Source organism: Sminthopsis crassicaudata, chromosome 2 (genome assembly GCF_048593235.1).
Source record: "Sminthopsis crassicaudata isolate SCR6 chromosome 2, ASM4859323v1, whole genome shotgun sequence".
Lineage (NCBI taxonomy): Eukaryota > Metazoa > Chordata > Mammalia > Dasyuromorphia > Dasyuridae > Sminthopsis > Sminthopsis crassicaudata.
This window is the reverse complement of record NC_133618.1, coordinates 590,567,245-590,590,046: the sequence shown is the minus strand read 5'-3', so window position 1 is coordinate 590,590,046 and position 22,802 is coordinate 590,567,245. Positions and strand designations below refer to the sequence as shown.

Sequence of the window (22,802 nt, the reverse complement as noted above, 5' to 3'; positions counted from 1 at the left end):
CTAATAATTATTGGTACTTTTTTTTTTTGGTTTCTAGGACCTAAAGCTCTTTGAAGGACCATTGTAACAGTTACTGTTATATATCTCTTATGACCTAGCACACAGATGCTAGTGAAATATGCCATTTTATATTGTTTGTATGTTGGGGAGAGGAGCAAAGAATGGAAGAATAGGAGGGGGAAGAGTAATAGACTCTGGAGGAGTCACACAATTATATGCATATTTCACACAATTGCCAATGATAATCCTTTATTTTTCACAGCAACTGAATTCTATTTTATTTTCAGTTCCATAGTCTCTTCTACTTTCCACCCTCCATTCATTAAGCAAGAAAAATACATCTTAAAAATATGTATAGTTACACAAAACAAATTTCTGCATTTGTCATGCTCAAAGTTAAACAAAGAGAAAGAGAAAAAAAATAAGCTTCAATCTGTACTCTGGGCCTATTGGCTATGTGAAAGTGGATAGTGTTTCATCAGGAAGCATTTGGAATTACAGTTGGTCATTATATTGATCAGTTATTGTCTTTTAAAGTTGATTATCTTTAGACACTTGTTACTATAAAAATTGTTCTGGGGGGAGGATTCTGGGAAGATAGTGGAGTAGGCTGGTAAATTTTAAGCTCTCCCAATTTCCCCCACAAATAGAACAAATTTGCATCTCATGGCAAACATAAGACTTCCAAACCATCAAGAAACCTTGGGGTAGCACAGAAGTCCTCCTGATACAATCCAAGAAGATCCAAAAAAGGCCAGGTACAGGGATTAACCTCCAAACCTCTCTGGACTAGTTCTGCATAAACACTTAGTGCAGCTAGCTAGATGTGGCTGGAGTCTCAGCAGGAACCACAGAAACCTTCAACTCCTGGATTGTTTGTGGAGTCAGGGTTTGGTCTGGGAAAACTTCTGCTGATCAGGAACACTAGGCCCAACTGTGCTGCTGAGACAGCCCTGAGCCAGAAAGAGCCAGCACACCTGTGAGGGGGAGGAGAAAGACGGAGGAGGGGGAAGAGAAAGACGGAGGAGGGGGAAGAGAAAGACGGAGGAGGGGGAAGAGAAAGACGGAGGAGGGGGAAGAGATGCTGCTGGCTGTGGGCACTTACTGGATGGGGGAGCTCTTGGTTTGGGGTTCCTGGTCAGAGTGAAGAGTTGAAGGGAAGCCAGAGACACCATCCTCCTGGCTCCAGGATTAGAGGTGCTTATATATATATATATATATATATATATATATATATATATATATATATATATATATATATATATATTTTTTTTTTTTTTTAATTTGGAATTTTTTTTCACAGTATATATGCATGAGTAATTTTTTTATAATATTATCCCTTGTATTCATTTTTTCAAATTATCCCCCCCCCCTCCATTCCCTCCTCCCAATGACAGGCAATCCCATACATTTTACATGTGTTACAATATAACCTAGATACAATATATGTGTGTAAATACCATTTTCTTGTTGCACATTAAGTATTAGATTCCGAAGGTATAAGTAACCTGGGTAGATAGACAGTAGTGCTAACAATTTACATTCACTTCCCAGTGTTCCTTCTCTGGGTGTAGTTGTTTCTGTCCATCATTGATCAACTGGAAGTGAGTTGGATCTTTTTTATGTTGAAGATTTCCACTTCCATCAGAATACATCTTCATACAGCATTGAAGTGTACAGCGAACTTCTGGTTCTATTCATTTCACTCAGCATCAGTTGATGTAAGTCTCTCCAAGCCTCTCTGTATTCCTCCTGCTGGCCATTTCTTACAGAGCAATAATATTCCATAACCTTCATATACCATAATTTACCCAACCATTCTCCAATTGATGGGCATCCATTCATCTTCCAGTTTCTAGCTACAACAAAAAGGGCTGCCACAAACATTTTGGCACATACAGGTCCCTTTCCCTTCTTTAGTATTTCTTTGGGATATAAGCCCAGTAGTAGCACTGCTGGGTCAAAGGGTATGCACATTTTGATAACTTTTTGGGCATAATTCCAGATTACTCTCCAGAATGGCTGGATTCTTTCACAACTCCACCAGCAAATGTATCAATGTCCCAGTTTTCCCACATCCCCTCCAACATTCATCATTATTTGTTCCTGTCATCTTAGCCAATCTGACAGGTGTGCAGTGGTATCTCAGAGTTGTCTTAATTTGCATTTCTCTAATCAGTAGTGATTTGGAACACTCTTTCATGTGAGTGGATATAGTTTCAATTTCATCATCTGAGAATTGTCTGTTCATATCCCTTGACCATTTATCAATTGGAGAATGGTTTGATTTCTTATAAATTAGGGTCAGTTCTCTCTATATTTTGGAAATGAGACCTTTGTCAGAACCTTTAACTTTAAAAATATTTTCCCAATTTGTTACTTCCCTTCTAATCTTGTTTGCATTAGTGTTGTTTGTACAGAAACTTTTTAGTTTGATGTAGTCAAAATCTTCTATTTTGTGATCAATAATGATCTCTAGTTCTCCTCTGGTCATAAATTCCTTCCTCCTCCACAGGTCTGAGAGGTAGACTATCTAGAGGTGCTTATATTGATACTTCTTAATTTAAAAAAAATTGAGCCAGCAAAGAAAGACCGACCTCATTACAAAAACATATTATGGGAACAGAAAAGACCAGGGTTCATCTTCAGAGAATGTCACTGAAGTAAAAAGTGCTTCTTCTAACCCAAAGAATAATGTGAAATGGCTCCCTGACCAGAATTTATAGAAGAACTCAAAAAAGAATTTAAAAATCAAACGAAAGACATGGAGAAAAAACTAAAAAAAAAAATCCAAGAAAAACAAGATGATTATGAAAAAAAAAAGTTAACCAATTAGAAAAGGAAATACAGTCTCAGATATGAAATTAACACTTTGAAATTTAGAACTGGGCAAGGGGAAGCAAGTGAAGCTATGAGAGAACAAGAAATAGCAAAACAGATTATAATAATGGAAAAAATAGAACAGATTGGGGCAAGATACAAATAGTATGCAGAAGAAGAATAAACACAGATACATTAGAGGGGAGAGAGGGCTTATAGTTCTGAAAACCCACTTACATAAGAAATGGGTTAAATAGGCAGCAGAACAATGTACTATAAAAGGCATAGAACCCTCTAAAATCTATAAAGAAGCAAGGGGCAGACAGGGAAGCAAAGGATGAGGGAAGAAGACAAGGAAGGGATCCATGGGTGGGGGAGCAAAAGGGTCAAGCAGGGATAGGAGAGGGGTGTGTATCTGTACACAAGCAGGATATGTACGTGTACGCATATATATATATATATATATATATATATATGTACATATATATATATATATATATATATCTACATATATACATAAATATACCCTTTCTTAAATATAGTCTGCTTGGGGATGGGGGAGGGGATGAAAGGGGGAAAAAAGGACAAAGTAAAAAGGTGCGCAGCAGAAAATAAAGAACAATTACAAGGAAGAAAAGAGAGACACTCATGAATATAATTTCTTCTACTAATACACTTTCTTGAACTGGTAATTTGTTGTTATATATTTTGAATCCTTTCTGATGTTCTGGTATGGACATGACAAAGTTCTCTTTTGTTTTGCATTACTTTTTTTTTTTTTTTTTTCTTATTTTGCTTCTCTAAATAAAACAAATTTTTGGGGAAAAAATTGTTCTCTTGGTTCTGGTTCTGCTCACTTCATTATGAATCACTTAATACGAGTCTTTTGTTTTTCCAAAACAATTTTCCTTATGGGTCAGACCATGTTCCTTCCCTACTCTAACTCCTGTGGCTCTCTATTAAAGAAGTAGTTGTAACTTACATAATTCATATAATATAACATGCAATCAATACTAGTATCAAAGATATAAACTCTTCTGGCATTTATACTCTTTAAAACTTGCCCTCATCCTACCCTTCCACCTTCATTACTTTTCTTGCTCTTCTTTTCACTGACTGGGCTTCATGCCTGGAACATACTTACCTTCAGCTGGCAGAATCCTTTGTGTCCTTCAAGAGTCAGATCAAGTACAACCTTCTTTATGAAACTTTTTCTGATCTCTACAGCTACTGATGCTCTTCCAAAATTATCTTTTACTAATTTCATATTAATCTTGTCTATACTTATAAAAGTTCTTGTCTCTTCCAATAACATGTAAGCTCCTCAAGATCAAGAACTGATCCATTTTTGCTAAGTATCCCCAATGCCTGACAAATAACATTTTTCCTACTTGATTATTACTTCTCTTATTACAACCTATCTCTACTGTGAATGAACCAAGATATTTTCCAGGTATGTTCACATTTTATACATGTTTTTGTTCAACTTACTATTAAGTATTAAGAACTTACCATATCAAACACTTACCATTAATTTCTCTCAATTCATTGGATGTATCTGTTGTCAATATCTTGCCTTCTCCTACAGCAAATCCGGCTTCGATGAGGATTTTAGAAACACTGATGCTGGGTTTAATTGATTTATCTATAAGCTCCACTACAGAACTATTTTCCTTCTTGTCTACAACTTTCACTGTAATCATCTTATTTCGTATTAATTTTTTCATGAGACAAATTGCCTCCGGAGACCAGATTCCTGATGATGGCTTCACTCCTTAAAAGAATATTTTAAAAACATTACTTATATTTCTCAAAGTAATTACTCCATAACTAATAGAGACATAGAACCAAAATAAAATATTTTAAAAATGTGTAAAATGCTTTTTTTTTTGAAAATTATACTATGAATTCCTTTTAAGCCACCTTACTTTAAATTATGGGTAAAATCCATCCCTTTATGGAATTATAGTATAAATTGCACATTCTTTTCATACCATCCTCTTCTAATTTTTTTAACTTCCTATAAAAAAAAAAGGAATACCCTTTTCACTCTAACTTTAGCACCTTTACTTTGGGCTTTATAAATTGCCATATGGTACTTTTTTTATTCTCACCCCAAAAATGTTATAAAAATGATAACTGTTGTTGTTATAACTACTTCATACCTGCCAAGATACATTTTATGGCCTGCATTGGTAATTCCAATAATCTTGGTGCCATGGGACAAAGTCTATTCAATTTAAGGATTTCAAAATTTCCATAATCAACATAGCCAACTAAAGCAGACTCTTCAGAAGCATAAGCCAGAACTGAAGCACGATACCACTGATTATCCTCTGAAAAATACAGACATATATAAGTTAGAACCAAAATGCTTTTCTAATATTGATATCAACACATCTATTTAATATTTAATATATTTTAAGCAATCTGGAAATGTTTCAACAACAGTAGCACATTTCTTCTTTAGCCACCATTTCTTAAAATGGAGTATTTACCAAGACATGAAATACTTTCATTTCAGAAAACATTTGAACTTTGTCAAGTAAGAGTTCTTTATGTTCAATCAATAAACAATTTTTTTACTACATACAATGTGCCCAACATTACCTCATTTCAGTGCTATTTTAACAATTATATCACAAAAATAAAGAACTCTGATCTCTTTGTAATAGCAAGGAATTGGAAATCGAGTGGATGTCCATCAACTGGGGAATGGTTGAATGTAATAGAACATTATTGTTCCAAAAGAAATGATGAATGGGCTGATTTCCCTAAGACATGGAGAGACTTCCATGAAATGATGCCGAGTGAAGTGAGCAGAACCAGAAATACACTGTGCATAGTAGCAGGAAGATTATGAGATGGTCAACTCTGATTGTCTTGACTCTTCTCTGCAATGTGATGATCCAAGACAATTTCAAAAGACTTGGGATGAAAATTGACATCCACATCTGGAGATCGAACTATGGAAACTAAATGTGGATCAAAGCATAATATTTTTAGTTTTTGTTTATTTTTTCTTTTTCATGGTTTTTTCCTCTTTTGGTCTGATTTTTCTTGCACAACATTACAAAAATGGAAATATGTTTACAAGGATCGCATAGATTTAATCTGTGTTAGATTATTTGCTATCTTCTCCCCCGCTCCCCTGAGGCTGGGGTTAAGTGACTTGCCCAGGGTCACACAACTAGGTAATGTTAAGTGTCTGAGATCACATTTGAACTCGGGTCCTCCTGAATTCAGGGCTGGTGCTCTATCCACTGCGCCACCTAGCTGCCTCTGATTATTTGTTATCTTGAGGAAAGAGGTTAAGGAGGGATGAAGAAAAAATTTGGAACGCAAAAGTCTTACAAAAAATATTGAAAAAGAAAATATTGAAGAAAAAAAAGAAAAAGAAAAATTACATGTCTATTCAAATCTCTATAAGAAAAAAAAAGTTCAAAGATATCATTCTAATCTCCAACACCATTATTTAACTGCTTTGTTCCTATGATTCTTTCTGATCATTCTCTTTGCCTGGATCTTGGTCTCCTTTCTTATGTCCAACTTCTGACTTCCCTTGGGAACTTTGCTCAAGCCCCACTTTTATTTAGCAAGTATATCCTTTACCTTGGCTTTCTCTTTAGGATAACTCCCAATTTGTCTTGTTTGCACACAGTTGCTTGTCTGTATGTATCTTCTTCATCAGGGTGTAAATTCCTTGAGAATAAGGACTGTTTTTTGGCTTTTGTATCCCCAGTGTTTAAGCACAGTACAGATACAAAATACTTAATGGCTGCTGACTTGACATTTCAAAAGATTAAATAAAAGTAAATGGTATATCCAACACACATTTATGATACAATAAACTTGATACAGCAATTTTGTATTATGTGTCTTTCCAGCCCAATATGTAAGTTCAATGCTAGAAGAAATTGTGAGGAAACCTTTTTTGCAAATGTACAACTAGTGTTTTGGAGAATTGCCTAATCAACCAAAATTTGAGTGATTTACTTCATGTGATAGAAAATCAGAACAAGATGTGGGATACAAGTTTTCTTAACTCTTGAGTCTTCTACACAATAAACTTCAATGCATCTACTGTACAGTATTGAAAAGATTATGACTGGTTAACTTATTTTTTTTACATCTCAGAAAAGTTCATAATTCCATAAACACTAAAACTTTATACAAAAGCTTAATTATTACTCTTGCAAATTTAAAATTTAAAAGTATTGCCTACTGTCCCCCATCTTCCTCTCTAATATAAAAGCTCTCCCAAAATGTGTCTCTTTTAAGCAAGATAACTTTCCTTATTCTATCTTCCACTTTCTTCCAATAAATTCATCTCTTACATCTTATTTAAATTTTAAAAAATTATCCCATCATACTCAACTAATATTCATACACTTTTGCCTTCTTTTAATTGCCTTAATAATGATAAAAGTTATTAGGAGTTACAAGTATCCTCTTCCCATATAAGAATGTTTAATAGTATAACAATTAAATCCCTTATGGTTTCTTTTTCATGCTTATATTTTCTTTGAGTCTTGTATTTGCAAGTCAAATTTTGATCAGTGGATTCTTTCAATTTCTATTTTACTATCTGACTTTATAATTATAGGGTAATTTTCCTTGATGTCAAGATTCTTTTTTTTTTTTTTTTTTAATTGTGGTTTTCAGGTAGTCCAACAATTCTTGAACTCTCTCTTTTTGATCTATTTTCCAGGTTGATTGTTTTTCCAATGAGATATTTCTTTTTTTTTTTTTTTTAATCTTTTCAATGTTTTTGGATATCTCACGGAATCATTAGCTTCTGCTTGATTAATTCAAATTTTTAAGTATTTTCTTCAATGAGCTTTTTCCATTTGGCTAATTCAGGTTTTTTTTTTAAGTTTTTTTTTCAAATGGATTTTTATCACTTTTCCCATTTGGTCTATTTTTTAAGGGTTTTTTTGTTTTTTGTTTTTTTTTTTTTTCCATTTTCTTCCATCACTTTCATTTCTTTTCCCAAATTTTTTCCTCCACCTCTCATTTGATTTTTAAAACATTTTTGAACTCTTTAGGAACTCTTTTTGGGCTTGGCTTATGTCCAATTGATATTTTGTCTTTGAGGCTTTCCATGTATCTGTATTGACTGTCTCTACTTCTGAAATTATAGTATGATCTTCCCTGTCATCATAGTAACCTTATGATCAGGTGTTTCAGGTTTTTTCCCCTTCCCCCCCCCCCTTTTTTGGCTGTTATTTTTTTTTTTAGCCTATTTTTTTATTTTTGACTTTATATTAAAGTTGGGCTCTGCTCTTCTGGTGTATAAAACCTTGTCCCGTGTTCCAGGTTTTTTTTGTGCTCTTGTTTACAAAGCTATTTTGGATGGTCTGTAAGTTTTCAAGTTTGTCCAAGGTAGTATTACCTAAAAAGAGGTGTGATCATTGTTCTCCTGGCTTGTGCTCTGCTATGTAAGCAACCACCATCACTCTTTAAAGCTTTAAAGCAGGGGTTCTCAAACTACCGCGTGAGCCAGATGCTGCCGCTAAGGACATTTATGAGGCCAGCGGGGTTATAGCAAATGGGCTGAGGGATGGAGACAGAGTGTGAGCTTTTGTTTTTACTATAGTCTGGCCCTCCCACAATCTGAGGGACAGTGAACTGGCCCCCTTTTTAAAAAGTTTGAGGAACACTGCCTTAAAGCCTTGAGTAGGATGCCTGTACTTCCTTGTGGAAAACTACAAGCACTATTCTCCATCCTAAAACTGTGACATTGGGGCCCCTGGCTCCCCTATCATCCTAAGTAGCATATTTTTTTCTCTTTCAGACTACACCTGGAACTTGTATTGTCAGTGAAACAAGTCTTTTACCCAGCACCAGCAACAGATGTCCTTTAATCTTCTTCTCACTAGTTGTCTGACCCACTTACAGTCTGTGGGCTGAGAGCTACTGCCACTGATGAATCACCTCCAAGACCTGTTGCTAGCATAACCTTCAAGGCAGAATGGCATTTCACTGTAGGCTCTACCATCACCCTAATAAGGCAGAACTTTTCTATCAATCTCCTGTCCTATAACTTTTCTATCAATCTCCTGTACTATTTCCAATATTGGGCTAGAAAATTGTCTCAACCCATCTTTTTAGTAGTTCCGCCACTGTGCTCAGGTGAGTTCCTGACTTTACTCCATGATCTTGGTTTTAACTACTTGTCTCTTTTTTAAAAATGAAACATTCATTTTGATAATGTAGCTTTTTTGTTTTGCTAATACTTGATACAAACTATGAAAAATTTTTATTGCTTTTAGCTTGTAAGCTAGACCTAATTACAACAGATCACTTGAAAATAAAATGGATAATTTTATTAAAAATCACCAATAGCAGTGGGCTAAGGCAGAATGATGCAACCTTGACTAAATATAATAGAATTGGTACTGTAATTTCCCTTACCTGAAAATTGTGCACAGCAGATATCTCCAATGGCTGGATAAAAGTCAGACTGGGTAGACATTTTATTACAGTAGTCGCTGAGAGATAACTGAAGTTCAGCAAGCTGGCCTATAGACAAAAAAAAAATTTTTTTAAATACAAATATCTAATTATAAGTTTGTAAGAAAACATATGAAAAACTATACAAGAGCAAAGGTACTGACATTCTTTAGCTAGTAGGTAAAATAAAATTGACTTACGGCCACTTTGTAGCTGTTGACAAAAGAAGTCTTCTGGAGTTTGAATATGGGCAACAACACCACAAAATTCATCTCCAACATTTAGGGATAACACCTTTGGAATGAGATTACTCTTACATTCAGTTGTTGTTTTATCTTTACTTGTTTTTTCCCCAGAATCTTCAAAATCGCCTTCCCAGAAAATTCAAATAAAATATAGAATTAAAATTATCATAATGAAAACTTTTAAAATCACTTATAAAAGGAGACAATACTTTTAATAAATATGAATTTTATGATGATCTTTATTCCATTATGTGAGATTTTCATTTGCGAACAACTTTTTATTGTACTAGATACTATTCCATGAATTTAACATGCATATTTTAGCCACAGCTACAAAAGTTAAATGAAAGTTCTAAACCTGACCCTCCATAACATTTATCAGTTATAAAGATCAACATACTATAAAGGAAATAGTTAGTTAAACCAGATAAGTACAGGTTAGAAATACTCCCTTCCCCTTTCCAGCTTCCTTTTGTGTGTTGTCTTTAGGTAAGTTTCTTGTATTCAGTGTTCAGTACAGCGACTGGTTATAGAAGATACTTAATAATGGTTTATTGAATTGAAAATCCACGTTTTAATATTTATTAATTGTATGACCCCAAGCCAAGCCCCATTTTTTCTTTTCTTTGTTCTTTTTCTTCCTTTCCTTTGGTTCTTGGATATATATAGTTATCATACCCTTACCTGCAGATGCTCTGCCCAGAGGAATGTAAATTTTAATGAGTAGAATTTAGGGTTTACTGGCTAGATTTCTTTCTTGAGAACTACAACTTAAAGTCAATTCACTCCCACTGACTGACCAACAATAGGCCCTAGTTGGGGCCACTAGGTGGCAGAATGGATAGAGCACCAACTGAAGTCAGGAGGACCCAAGTTCAAATCTGCTCTCAGACAATTAACACTTCCTAGCTATGTGACCCTGGGGCTAGTCCCTTAACCCCAAATGCCTCAGAAAAAAAACAAAAAACCAAAAAAACAAGAGGTCTAGGCCAAGATCTACTTGGTCATAGTTTGGGTCCTGATTTGCTTCTGGTGAATATAAATAGCAATTGTTCCTGTTTAGGAGAGACAGACAGGCAGACAGAGACAGACAGGCAGGTAGTCAAAGAGAAAGAGACAAAGAGAGGAGAGAAAGAGAAAGAGGAGAGAGAGAGTGTGTGTGTGCACAAACTTCTATGTTTGTCTAATATGTTTCTCAGCCGAATTACAAAGGAAAAATCTGGTATTTGGGATTTAAAAAATGCTTGTTTTGTACATAATTGGACTTACTTAAATAGCTTTTAGCTAGAGAGAGGAAGGACTACTTCTGAAATAGGGAGTTTTTAACTGTCACAACAAAAAAGAAAAAAAATTGACATTCTTGTGGACCTGGACCTAGAATTGGCCAATTTGGGTCTGCAGAAAAAGTTAAAGTTACAAAACTGCAAAAACATTTTAGCAGATGCTGGGGGTTTTCAGCCTAAGATTTAAGTTGCTTAGCATCTTCAGCTAAATTGAGTTGGTCTACTGTAATTTTAAGGAGGCCTAATTTACATGATTAAAAGCCTTCAGAGGACCAAAACTTGAGGCCCTAGGGAAAAAAAAAAAAAAAAAAAAAACACACTGTCTGGGATTTTTCGAGCTTTTCTGGTTTGTGGAATCTATCTTGGCTACAGAACTGTCCCTAGCTGGCCCAAATTCTTCTAGGGTTTGTGCTGGTGCCCCAACATCTTTCACATGGTGCCCTCCCCCATTAGTCCCTGGGCCACAGACCTGCAGCTGGATAACTGGGTCCAAATTTCTTTGACCCTCTTTCCCCAGGGTCCTGAAGTCCAATTTCTCAAAGCCCTGTGGACAGACTTGAAAGGGCAGTTTTCTGCCATCTTAAATTTTGGGACTCTGCATTTAACTTTGAATTCTGATTCTGAAATTGTATAAGATAATTACTACATTACTAATTACTGCTAAAATTGTAAACTTGGTCATTTTAGTACAAGGTTTTAGAAATATGTGTGCATTAATACTGAAATATTTTCACTAGAAACTTAAATTGTATTTGATTTGATTTTAAGTTAAAATTTTTTGGTTCTCTGATAACTTACTCAAAGAATTCACATGTTTGTATTTCCTAATTAGATGAAATATATTTAAGCTACTATTTTGTTTACTAAATTATATATTGGGCAATATGTAAAAATTGTATGAGCTATGCTTTAACAGTTTCTCAGGCCAACTGGATATGTAGTATGAATTTTATGGAATTTAGTCCAAAGAGATTTGGAATAGTAATCTTTAAGGTTTGTCTTGCTTTCTTCCTTTAAAAAAAGAGCAAAAAAATTTGGCATATAGGGATATGTATAATTGCACGACAAATTGTATCTTAAAGGTGTGTAATGTTGAAGAAGTGTCCCTCCAGAGAGAGGGAGCCTGGCTTTCAAAATATTTTAATGAAATGACACCAGTGGGGAAACTGAGATATATGGGGATGGGTGAAAGCTTTCTCCTGAGCTCTGCTGTTTTCAGAGGGGTTAGTGGAACAAATTATACCTCAGTATACATTGGTAGAAACTACTGATTCTGATAAAGGTACATATTTTACTTCTAAAGTTTTATAAGAAATAATAGGACAGGATTGCAAATTGAATGGCAATTCCATACACCTAGACATATGTACTTATCTGGCAGAAAGTAGAAAGAATGAATCAGATTCTTAAGAAACATTATTAAATTGATGTTACAGACTAAATTGCCTTGAACCAAATATTTGCCTATTTTTCTGTTAAAGAACTATCCTCAGAAGTGATCTGGAACTTCCCCTATGAGATGCTGCTTGGTTTACTTTTATTTTGGGGGAAAAAAGGGGAAATACCCTCTTTTGAAATAAAGAATAAGTTTTTAAGGAATTATATACTGGCTGTGTCCTCATTCCTTTTTAGCCCCTAGGAATCAAGAATTCCTGACCCAGACAACACTTTTGGAGTTTGCAGTTCCAGGAGTCCTGGAAAAAGCAATGAGAAAGACATTACAAGATGTTACAGATGGCTGAGACTGCAATCTGGAGGCTGAGAACACCAATTTAAAGGGTGTGTGGAGGAACCTCAAGACTGGACTGTTGAAAACAACTTATAACCTCTAAAATTCAGCTTGCAATTAGGAATGTTTTGATAGAAGAGGAGATTAATTGTGCTTACAGGAATTTTAACAATATTGATGTTATACCTGAAATTTCTATTTTCAGAAAAGTTTATAAGGACTCCTTTGATTGGAGGAAGTTGAAGTAACATTTTTAGGATGAAGATATTAATATTAATTCTGATAAGGTTCTTTAATGTGAAATTGGGACAGTGTATTCTATATTCTATGTGAGTTTTAATTGTATTGAGTTGTTTTAAAGCTATTCCCCTTGTTAGGGAGATTCTGAGAAATAGTCTATATTTTTGTCTCTTTGAACATGGTTAAGAATATATTCTGTTATAGGTTGGTTATTGAGCATCTTAAAAGTAAAACGATGAATTTTAATATTGTAATGTAATGTTGAATTTAAAACTCATTTATTTAGAATGAAGATAAGTTGTGAACTCTCTAGGATGAATCTTAAGTTTTTGATTATAATCATATCCCTGCTTTTTCCTATTATAGCAAATTTCTGTAACCAGGGCAAGTGTTAAGTAGATGGAAGATCTTGCATTTTCCTATCTGAAAATATGTGGTCATTATATCCTAAATTAATGAATATTTGGCCTAATCATCACCTGTTGCTAGATACATATATCTGTTTCTTTTAGTATTTTTGTTGCTGCAATAGGCATTTTTATTTGTGAAAGGTTACCTATTCTAATTACTGAGAGCACAAATGGTTGTGGTGATAGCTGGTCCCAGATGGGAGTTGGGGGTACAGAACCTTCATTTGTATGCTGAATAACCTCATTAGATTCCAGGCCATGGTTGAAATAATTAGTAAATGGACAACAAAGGCACTGGATTTGTTATATTATTGAGAGAGCATATAGTTAGCAAGGAAAGAGCTTTTATAAGTTCCCTGGTGGAACTTACAATTTCCCAGTAGAAAAGGAGTACCCATGAGGTTGAGGTATACCTTAGCTGGCAAGTGCAATGCCGAAAGGGACTCAGCACCCTAAAAGAATTAGTTAGCTGTAAAGAGAAGTGGGGTTGGAAAGCATAGTGGAGATAGGAGAGGTACAACATGATATGGAGGAAGGGAAAAGACACCACAAAGCAGAATGTTGAAGTGGGCAGACACAAAGGAAGGTAGGCCCACAAGTAAGTTTTATGGGGAAAATTTAACTTCAACGACTTGACCCGAATTTTTACAGAAGAAAGATTGAGCAGCCTGGAGAGGAAAGTCCAGTTAGACCAAGGATGGACCCCAGTAGAGAAAAAGGACAAACCAGGCCCAGAGGGATTAGAGACTAAGAACAAAATGATTGAGGAAATATATCAAGAATTGTGTGAGAAATCTTCAAAGGATAATAAAGAGGAGGGATTGTGTGGGAATGACTGGGTGAAGACCCTTAAATGAGAATATGGCTTTAAACTTTACCTTAACTGTGACTTGAGACAATAATAAGTTGATCTATAGCTAAAAAAAATTGCAGGTGTTCTTCCCCTCCTGTTTTCCACTGCCTCTTAATCAGCATTTAAATACCTCTTTTAATAGCAATTTATTCTTTTATTTCTGGGATAGATTTCTATAATTAGAATGTAAAACTGGACTCTTCCAAACAGTGGGAGATAAGGCCAAGGGGGGGGAGAGGGGATCTTCTGCATTCAAGCTAATCTTGTGTTTTGCAGTTTTTACTTTTCACTCCTTTTACTGACAAACACTTTGTCAAATGGGAGAAAGGTGACAAACATTCTTCTTATGAAACTATAATACATCCCTCTTTGCTTTTTCTTACTCTGAGAGTCTTTGGTTTTGTGGTTGATACTGTCACACACATAGTGTTAAAGATCTTAGCTTAAAAAAGGCCAAAGTCAATCATTGAAACCAGAGCCATCTCCTGATCTATATCTTGCTATTGGATCCAGATACTCTGGAGGAGAAAATGAGGCAGGTGAAATTGCTTCCTCTCAGCACCCTGGCCAACTGTCTAAGACTAAATTACAGATGATCCACTGATATGCATTTCTACAATGCATATTGTAGAAATAGTTTCTGAATTTCATGCCTGTTATGCCATAGTTCTCAGTCTCCCTAATTAAACTGACTCAGTATCTCTGCTTCAGCTCAAAGCTCAGTCCTGCAAAACCTCCTCCCCCTCTTTTAGAATATCAGAATGCCTCTCCCCATTCCAAGCTACTGGAAGATCAGATATCGTCTTATCAAGATGCCTCCCCCCCATGCCTCCCCTTAGCCTGTCAGAGTCTCTCCTGCTCTCAGCACCCTGACTCCACTCCTGCCTCAGTCTACCCCCTGAGTCTGAGCCATATGTATATAAGGTCATTGAGAACTCTCATTGTTTGCTGGATTCTTGGGAGACTCAGCCCTGGGACCAAACCATGGATCCATTTGGTCCCAGTAAATTTCTCCCATTTAATAAATTATCAAATACTCTATAATCTCTATCTTGCCTCAGTTTCTCTGGCATTATAATGCCAACAAAATAAATCTTGGCTTTTCCTCCAAATTATTATGACCTCACTGAAAACAAAATGAGAAAAAAATTTCTTCACAATTAAATTTAAGAGGGTGATCAACTTATAAGATCTACTTATACATGGAACAAGAAACTATATAAAAATGAGAAAAAAGCAGTAAGACCATGATTTTATTCCACACTCTCAAACTGGAATAATTTTCTCCATCTGAAATCAATATTATTAGTACACAAAATATTTGAAAGAACATGAATACTCACTTTTATCTGAATTTTGCATTTTGGAATTTTGTCCCTTGGGTCTCAAACCATATCCCATTTCCAAAAGTACATGGTCTAAGTGTTTTCCTATAAGATAAAAAAAAAAAGTGATTACTTCCTTTTTAAAATGCATAATGTTCCTTGATCAAATAGCATTGTATATGTTCAAGTTTTGTTTATCATTAAACTAGGTGCAAAGCACTGTCATAGACTCTCAAAACATTTAGTAAATGAGGCTCATTTGAACCAAAGGGCTTTATATTTCGGAAGATGAGTTATTTAAAAAATAAAATTAAAAAAAGAGAAATGGCATAATGTAAAAAATATGAATTTTAGCAAAGCAATTACTTAATATACCTAGAAGCTATGCTCAGAGTGAATTATTGAAAATATAGTAAAAATTAAGATTATCAAGTTTTCAGAAATAGTATTTAAATATTAATGTTGTTATAAAGCATATATATATATATATATATATATATACATACACACACACACATATATTTTTATATATGTAACAGTCAAATAGTGGTAAGTCACTTGACTAGCTAATGCTTATAAAACTTCTATAAAAGTGTATTTTCTAAAAGACTGATATAAACTACAATTTCTTTTTTGTCTGATTTTTTTTTTTGGAAGCAAATGGGGTAAAGTGACTTGTACACAGTGTCTGAGGCTACACTTGAATTCAGGTCCTCCTGACTCCAGAGCACATGCTCTATCTGCTATTAAGGCAGCAGTTTTAATGTACATTGTGTGAATTTCAGAAACTGAAAGTGACGAAGGGACCCCAAACTCTCTGAAAATTCCTTGAAGGGCAGATTCTCCCTGAATCCTGCCTTTGTAAAGACTCCTGAAGGACAAACAGTTTCATTCTGTTATTAAGGTGGGGCTAGGTCAGTCTGGAGTCGGAGATTCTAACCCCAATGAATATTCGAAACAACCATTCAATTCTAAGATTTTCTATTCAATTCCAGCTCAAACTCCACCCACCAGCCCTCCTTGGGAACAGGCCTCAGCTTGTAGCCAAAGGCTTCTATTACAAAAATGGCAATTTTAAACCAAATCCTCACAGAAGACCTAACATGCCATGCCATGCCATGCTATGCCAAGGAAACCTCTGCCCGCTGGAATATCATTCTCTTTCATTGTTACCTTCTCTTCATTCTCCCTCACTATTTCCCTAATTAGACTTTATACCTCTCTGTCAGGATTTCTCTACTAGAAACTTTACTCTCCTGTCAGGACCTTGCCACTAAGGAATTCAGCCTTTCTATTCATGCATAGCAAAGGCCAACTTCCCAATGTTAATAATACACCTCTTTTTATCAGTCTAGCTTTTCAGGTTTGTAAAATCTTTGAGGAAGGACCTCTGAGCTGTCAGAAGGGGGTTCCCAAAACTCCCTACCCATGCACTGGATCCCAAGGGGATTTAGGGGAGCCAAACCTCTTCATTTGGTTAACTGAACCCTGAACCTGCCACTTGACCTCATCATTGAACTCCCTGACCACCAGGAACCCTAATCTCATCATTTGGTTCCCTGAATCTAATCTCAACAAAAGGGCGATCAGTATTAAGTATAATCATATTAACAGAATTCACTATATCCACCATTTCAAATTCATCAGGCTTGAATCAAGGAAGATTAGTTTTAAATTCATCCAGAAGTCTGGGGAAAAAAGTTGTCTAAAAAATTTTTTTTTTAAAGACCAATTACTTTTTGGTGCTTACAATGTCTGGTTAATACACTGATGAAATACAAATTTGTGAAGATCGCTCAAAAAAAGGAGGGCTGACAACAAGTAAACATCAATTATTTAGGGAAAGAATGAATCTCTTAAATTAAAAAAAAAACAACCTATTATTATAAATGACTGGCATGAATCTCATGTTTCCTTACCTTCTTTTCATGAATAATTGGAAAATAAATGAAAAAAACTTAACTGCTTTAAATTTTCCAGCTGGATGGAGAAATAAATTATTTTTGATCTTACCAGATCCAGGAAGCAAAACATCAACAGCAAAAGAAATAATTTCTTCTTGTAATATATCAAGAATCTTCAAAGAACAATACTGTTCAACTAGTAAGGGTTTAATAGCATTGGTGCAGTCATTATTCCAACTTCCTTCTGCTGGGATTACATTGGCAACAAAGCACTTTATGGCCTGAAAGAAATTAAAGTCCTTCTGTATAGATTTTCCTCTTTAAGAAAGTATAAAAAAATAAAATTTAGGTTTGTGTTATACAGAAACCTCAAACTCTTAATAAAGTAAAACTTGAAAAGTCCATAAAATTTTTTTATTTCCAACAAGTGTATAAATGTACACTTGTACATGTATTTATCTGGAATTGTTTTTCTTTAGAGAAATCATAGGAATATATCTTTTTAAAAACCTTTTTATTTTATGTCATATGAAACTGATTTTTAACAGCAGACTCTAGCTATAGACTCTGGGATAAAATATAAGACTTCTCTTTTATATTTTTAAATAGCATTTTATTTTTTCCAATTACTTTGTAAAGACAATTTTAAACTTTTTTTTTAAATTTGAATTCCCAAATTTCTCCTTCCCTCTCCCTTACCTCTATCCCTTCCCTAAAAACAGTAAAAAATTTGACATGGGTTATATATGAGAAACAATGCAAAACATATTTCCATATTAGTCATATAAAATTCCTTTTTTAGGCTTTTAAAAGCTATTCACAACCTCTCCAATCTCATTATATAATCTTATTTTCTGCACACTACAATCTACCTTCTGTTCCTCTTATAGGATATTCCATTCCCTGTTTGCATGTCTTTTCAGTAGTTGTTCCCCATACTAGAAATATTATTTTGCCTCACCCATCCTATTGAATACTTTTTTCTTTCAAGATGCAACACAAAGCACCAGCTTTCTACATATTTCTACATTACCTTGCTTGATTCCCACAAAATGTAGTGCCTCCCCCAAATCCATCTTGCATTTATTCTGTGTGTGTGTGTGTGTGTGTGTGTGTGTGTGTGTGTGTGCGTGTGTGTGTGTGTTTTCTCCTTGATAAAAGATAAGTTTCTTAAGAGCAAGGAATGTTTCATTTTTGTTTTTATATCATCAATACCTACCACAATATCTGGTACATAGGAAGCACTCAATGCTCATGGGAAAGGATGAACAATTCCAAAAGTGAATGATAAAATTATATTTAACTAATTTTAAAAAACAAAATGATGTGCTAAAAAGTGGAAAAATCCATTATCCATGACTAGAACTTTAATAAAATTGGGCATGTTTTTTAAAAAAAGGTAAAACATAATTAAATATTTATTAAGCACTTATGATGTTCCAAGGAATGGAAATACAATGAATTGATCCCTACTCACAAACAGAGAAAGAAAGAGGCAGCAATAAGGGAAACATGAGAAGGGACAGGGAAGAAGGAAAGAGGGAGAAAAGGGAAAATAGGAACTAAAGTGAGGTTTTCAAAGAATTTGCATTAATGTTTTACTATCCTCAGATGTAGTCAAAGGACAGAACAAGCAAAAGTAGTATTTCAAATATAAATTCACAATGCCATTAGAGTGCATATTAAAGTACTAAAATGAGTCATTCCAAAGAAATACACCTCACCCCAACAATTCCTAAATCTGGACATAATCAATCAACATTTATAACTTGTGCTTCACATATGAACAGAACCTATAAATTATGATCTACAAAGCATGTCTCTCAGGTAAAGAAAAGAAAGATTAGGTAAAATTTATCAGGTACATGGATTTTCAAAATAAAAAATTTCCACAGATATAACAAAATTCATAATTAATATTCTGGAGAAAATATCACTACTAAAGTCTGTTTACAATGTCATATTAAAAATTGCAAGGAAACCTTAGGTTGCCTAGAACTCAATCTTATCCTACTAAGAGCTTAATGGAAAACAAAAATGAAGAAACTCACACAAGGGGGGAAGAGTTCAATATTTTTGTTTAGTTGCTGAATTCGGCTCATTGGAATAACTTCTCCATTTCCGTAATCAATATATAAAACTTGTGCTTTCTTCTGTTGCACATCAACATCTTGTATTATTACTCTGTTCCAGGTCTAAAGGAAAATAAAACACATTGCTTGGTTACAGAATTCAAAACCTAAGATAAAAATTCAACTAATCTATGTTTTGCACAAATGGAAAGAAATCCCATCATTCTAAGTAGGCATTAAAGAAAAACTTGTGGATTTTTTTTTTCCTTTTCAAGGAATCCCAAGAAGTCTCTCTAAAATTTTGTTATAATTATTGGACACTTTAATATGTATAACTAGATACTTTAGCTATAATACCATTATGTTTTAATTGATATACACAATCTATTTAAAATGTCACTAACCCACAAGTAACAAATGTTAAGAATATAAAAGAGAAAATATGAGATTGCACTTAAAATTAATTCAACAGATTTTCTAAGCACTAGTATTCCTATGGATTATTTAAATGATAAAGTGACAAAAAAGTGCTAAAACAGTAATTATACTTAATAGTTATTATTGTTTCATTTTAGGAATTACCTGATCCACAGAGTACTTGGCCACACAGACTTCCCCTTTAATAGGAATGTATTCCTCTTGAGACATCATATTCATATAAGATTCTTTCAAGCTTGTAGAAAGTTTTCTGATATATTCTAAAACTTCTGAAGAACAGATCTGTACATAAAATTCACCTGGATGCTTGAATTCAGTAACTGTACCCTTTTTGATAGTAAGAAAGACAACAGATAATAACATTCAATTGCAACATGAATTTCTTAGAAAAAATTTAAAAACAAAAGATTCAAAGAATAATCAGAATAACTTGCAAATCGAATCTGTTGATTATTTTATCAATGACATTTGCAAAAGAAAATGTCATAAAGTGATGAAAAGCTGACAGTGAAGAGAATAAAGTTTACTGGGGAATATGTAAAAATTTACAATCTTTTGAAAATGTTTAACCACGTTACATAAGTAATTATTACCTTTATTTCCATAGTTTTTCTTAGCTGTAGATTTTGTAAATCAGAAAACATTATTTTCTTAGTACATCCTATTATTTCTGTGGTGATTCCAAGTTGATAATCATCCTGTTTAGAAACAAAGTTACTAACTTAAAAGGTTTGATTCTCTTAGTATGGAGATGGAGCAAAAATTCCCAGAGTCCTTAAAACCAGTTTTACTACTCAGACTTAAAGAAAAACTAAAATACTAAATATGAAAACATACAGTTTTTACTTCCATTCTGCTCCTAAAAATATTCTGGAAATACTTCAAAGGACAATGTGATGAATTGTCCATCCACAAAATAGTCTAACTCTTCCTAAATAAAATAATTTATTCGGTGCTTCCTTTTGAATACATGGAAATGTGTATTTTTTCAGAGGTAGATGAATGTTTCACAAATATATAAGGAAAAGGCTATAGAGAAATCTACAATTTTGGGGGGGAGTCATAGTGAAACATTATTATTATATAGGTTAAGTAATTTGTTGAGGCTAAATTTGTAGTGTTCTATAATGCTATATATTAACAAAGAATTGGGATCAATGGCGCTACTGTCTTCTTATGTATTTATTAAAAGGTCAGTAAGTCACAGCTGGAGGGCAATCATAAAAAATTACTTTGGAGAAAAAGATGGAAGATTGTCACAAGAGAGCTTTAAATACATTTTACAAATGACTTCTGCCAACATTTGGCCCTACTCTTAATATTGCATATGATGATATGCCACTGCTCCAACAAAATGAGTGCTTATATTAAAAAGTCTAAGAAGTAAAAAATGGGCTATAATTAAGTTGCTTAATCTTAATTCAGTCAAAACTTTGTCCAAATTCTAAATCTATAGTAAAGAGAAACATGTTATACCTCTTTATTTACTTCCATTTTCTTTGTTTCACAAGATAATTTAGTGTCATCAGGTTTAGGGAAACTGGAATATAGCAAATAATTAAAATATTAATAGTACAGAATTAAAGATACAACTAAAACACAATTATCCTTAAAAATAAAAATGACAATTTCTCTACAGAAAATTGCAGTAATAAAGTAAAAAAATAACTTATGAACACAATGAATGATGGGTGGATATCCAAAATTTTCCCTGATAACTGAGCAATGATAATGGCATTATTTTGGTTCTCCTTAATACACAAATTACTTGGGAGAGGTATTGAAGATTATGCTGTATTAAAATTTATAAGATACTTTTTAGTAGATTTATTTACTCACTATTTATTATGTAATAAGTATAGACTACCATTCTAGGTGCTAGAAAAAATAAAATCTAAAAGATATAGTCTGTTCCTTCATGGGGTTTCTAATTCATAAAGGACCTTGCACATTTGTTGATATGAATGACAAATAGACAAATAATATATAATATAATAACCACAGTGCAGAATATAAGCAGATTGTAATATAGTAAGTTCATGTGAAAAGGAAAGAATTTCTGAAGAAGAGAAAGGCTAGGAAATTCAAAGGCTTCTTGGATGCAGTAGAATTAAATCTTGAGTTTTGAATAATAGGTAAAATCATAAAGACAGAGGTAGGTGATAAAGGAATTTCCAAATAGGGAATGCCTTGAACACAGATACAAACAGGGATAGAAAACCTGATCATGTACAAGGAAAACCACATAGTTCAATCAGTAAAAGGATTGCACAAATGCAAGGGAAATTATATAAAATTTAAAAGTAAAGAAATAATTAACAGAGGGAGAGGGAGAGAGAGAGGGGGAGAAGTGATGAAGACCTGAAATGTTTATTTGGTAGCTGTAGAGAGCCACTAAAGTGAACAGAAGAGGGGCATTATAAGAATGTGTCGAATGAAGACTAATTTGACAGTAATGTAAAGAACTAATCAGGGAGGGGGAAAGATTTCAAGAGAGAGAGAGGAAGAGAGAGATAGAGAGGAAGAGAGACACACAGAGAGAGAGGAAGAGAGACAGAGAGTGTGTGTGTGTGTGTGTGTGTGTTTAAGCAAGGCTGCTACAAATGAAGACACAAAACAACTTGGTATCTGAACCATGCTGGAGCTAAGATTAGATATGAGAATTGAGGGAAAGAGAAGTAGAACCACACAGCATTAACAGTGCCTAAGGAAGTAAGGGGGTGCCATGGAGGCAGATGCACCTGCTGCTTAGTTTCTTTCCTGCTTTGTCCCCACTGCTTCATTAGAACTAGAACTCCTTGTAGTTGTCCTCAGCTCTGACCAGCAATGCACAGAACTCCTGACCAGAGGGGTTCATCCTCCAAGTCATCTCTTGTATCTAACATAGTCTACAGGGATTTCCTGGCAGAGATTCCTTCTCCTACCCCAATGTACACTATAGGACCTGCCCAATTTGAGCAAGCCTTCCAGGTCCAGCTAATTGAGCTACAAACATGACAGTGATTCAGGGAGCATCTCTCCTGAACA

At 34.3% G+C, this 22,802-nt stretch overlaps 1 protein-coding gene across 5 annotated transcripts in view; it reads right to left on the bottom strand.

The window, feature by feature from the left end:
- The window catches only part of TDRD1 (tudor domain containing 1), a 64,944-nt gene that overhangs the window by 26,868 nt on the left and 15,274 nt on the right, over nucleotides 1-22,802 (bottom strand). For all 5 annotated transcript variants that reach the window (XM_074295665.1, XM_074295663.1, XM_074295666.1 and 2 more), the window contains exons 6-15: nucleotides 21,252-21,315; nucleotides 20,369-20,473; nucleotides 19,920-20,102; nucleotides 19,317-19,460; nucleotides 17,375-17,546; nucleotides 15,380-15,466; nucleotides 9,477-9,647; nucleotides 9,238-9,345; nucleotides 4,986-5,156; nucleotides 4,349-4,594 (exon numbers count right to left, since the gene is read on the bottom strand). In XM_074295665.1, coding sequence (XP_074151766.1) covers nucleotides 4,349-4,594; nucleotides 4,986-5,156; nucleotides 9,238-9,345; nucleotides 9,477-9,647; nucleotides 15,380-15,466; nucleotides 17,375-17,546; nucleotides 19,317-19,460; nucleotides 19,920-20,102; nucleotides 20,369-20,473; nucleotides 21,252-21,315 — 1,451 coding nt within the window. The remainder of the gene's footprint in view (nucleotides 1-4,348; nucleotides 4,595-4,985; nucleotides 5,157-9,237; nucleotides 9,346-9,476; nucleotides 9,648-15,379; nucleotides 15,467-17,374; nucleotides 17,547-19,316; nucleotides 19,461-19,919; nucleotides 20,103-20,368; nucleotides 20,474-21,251; nucleotides 21,316-22,802) is intronic.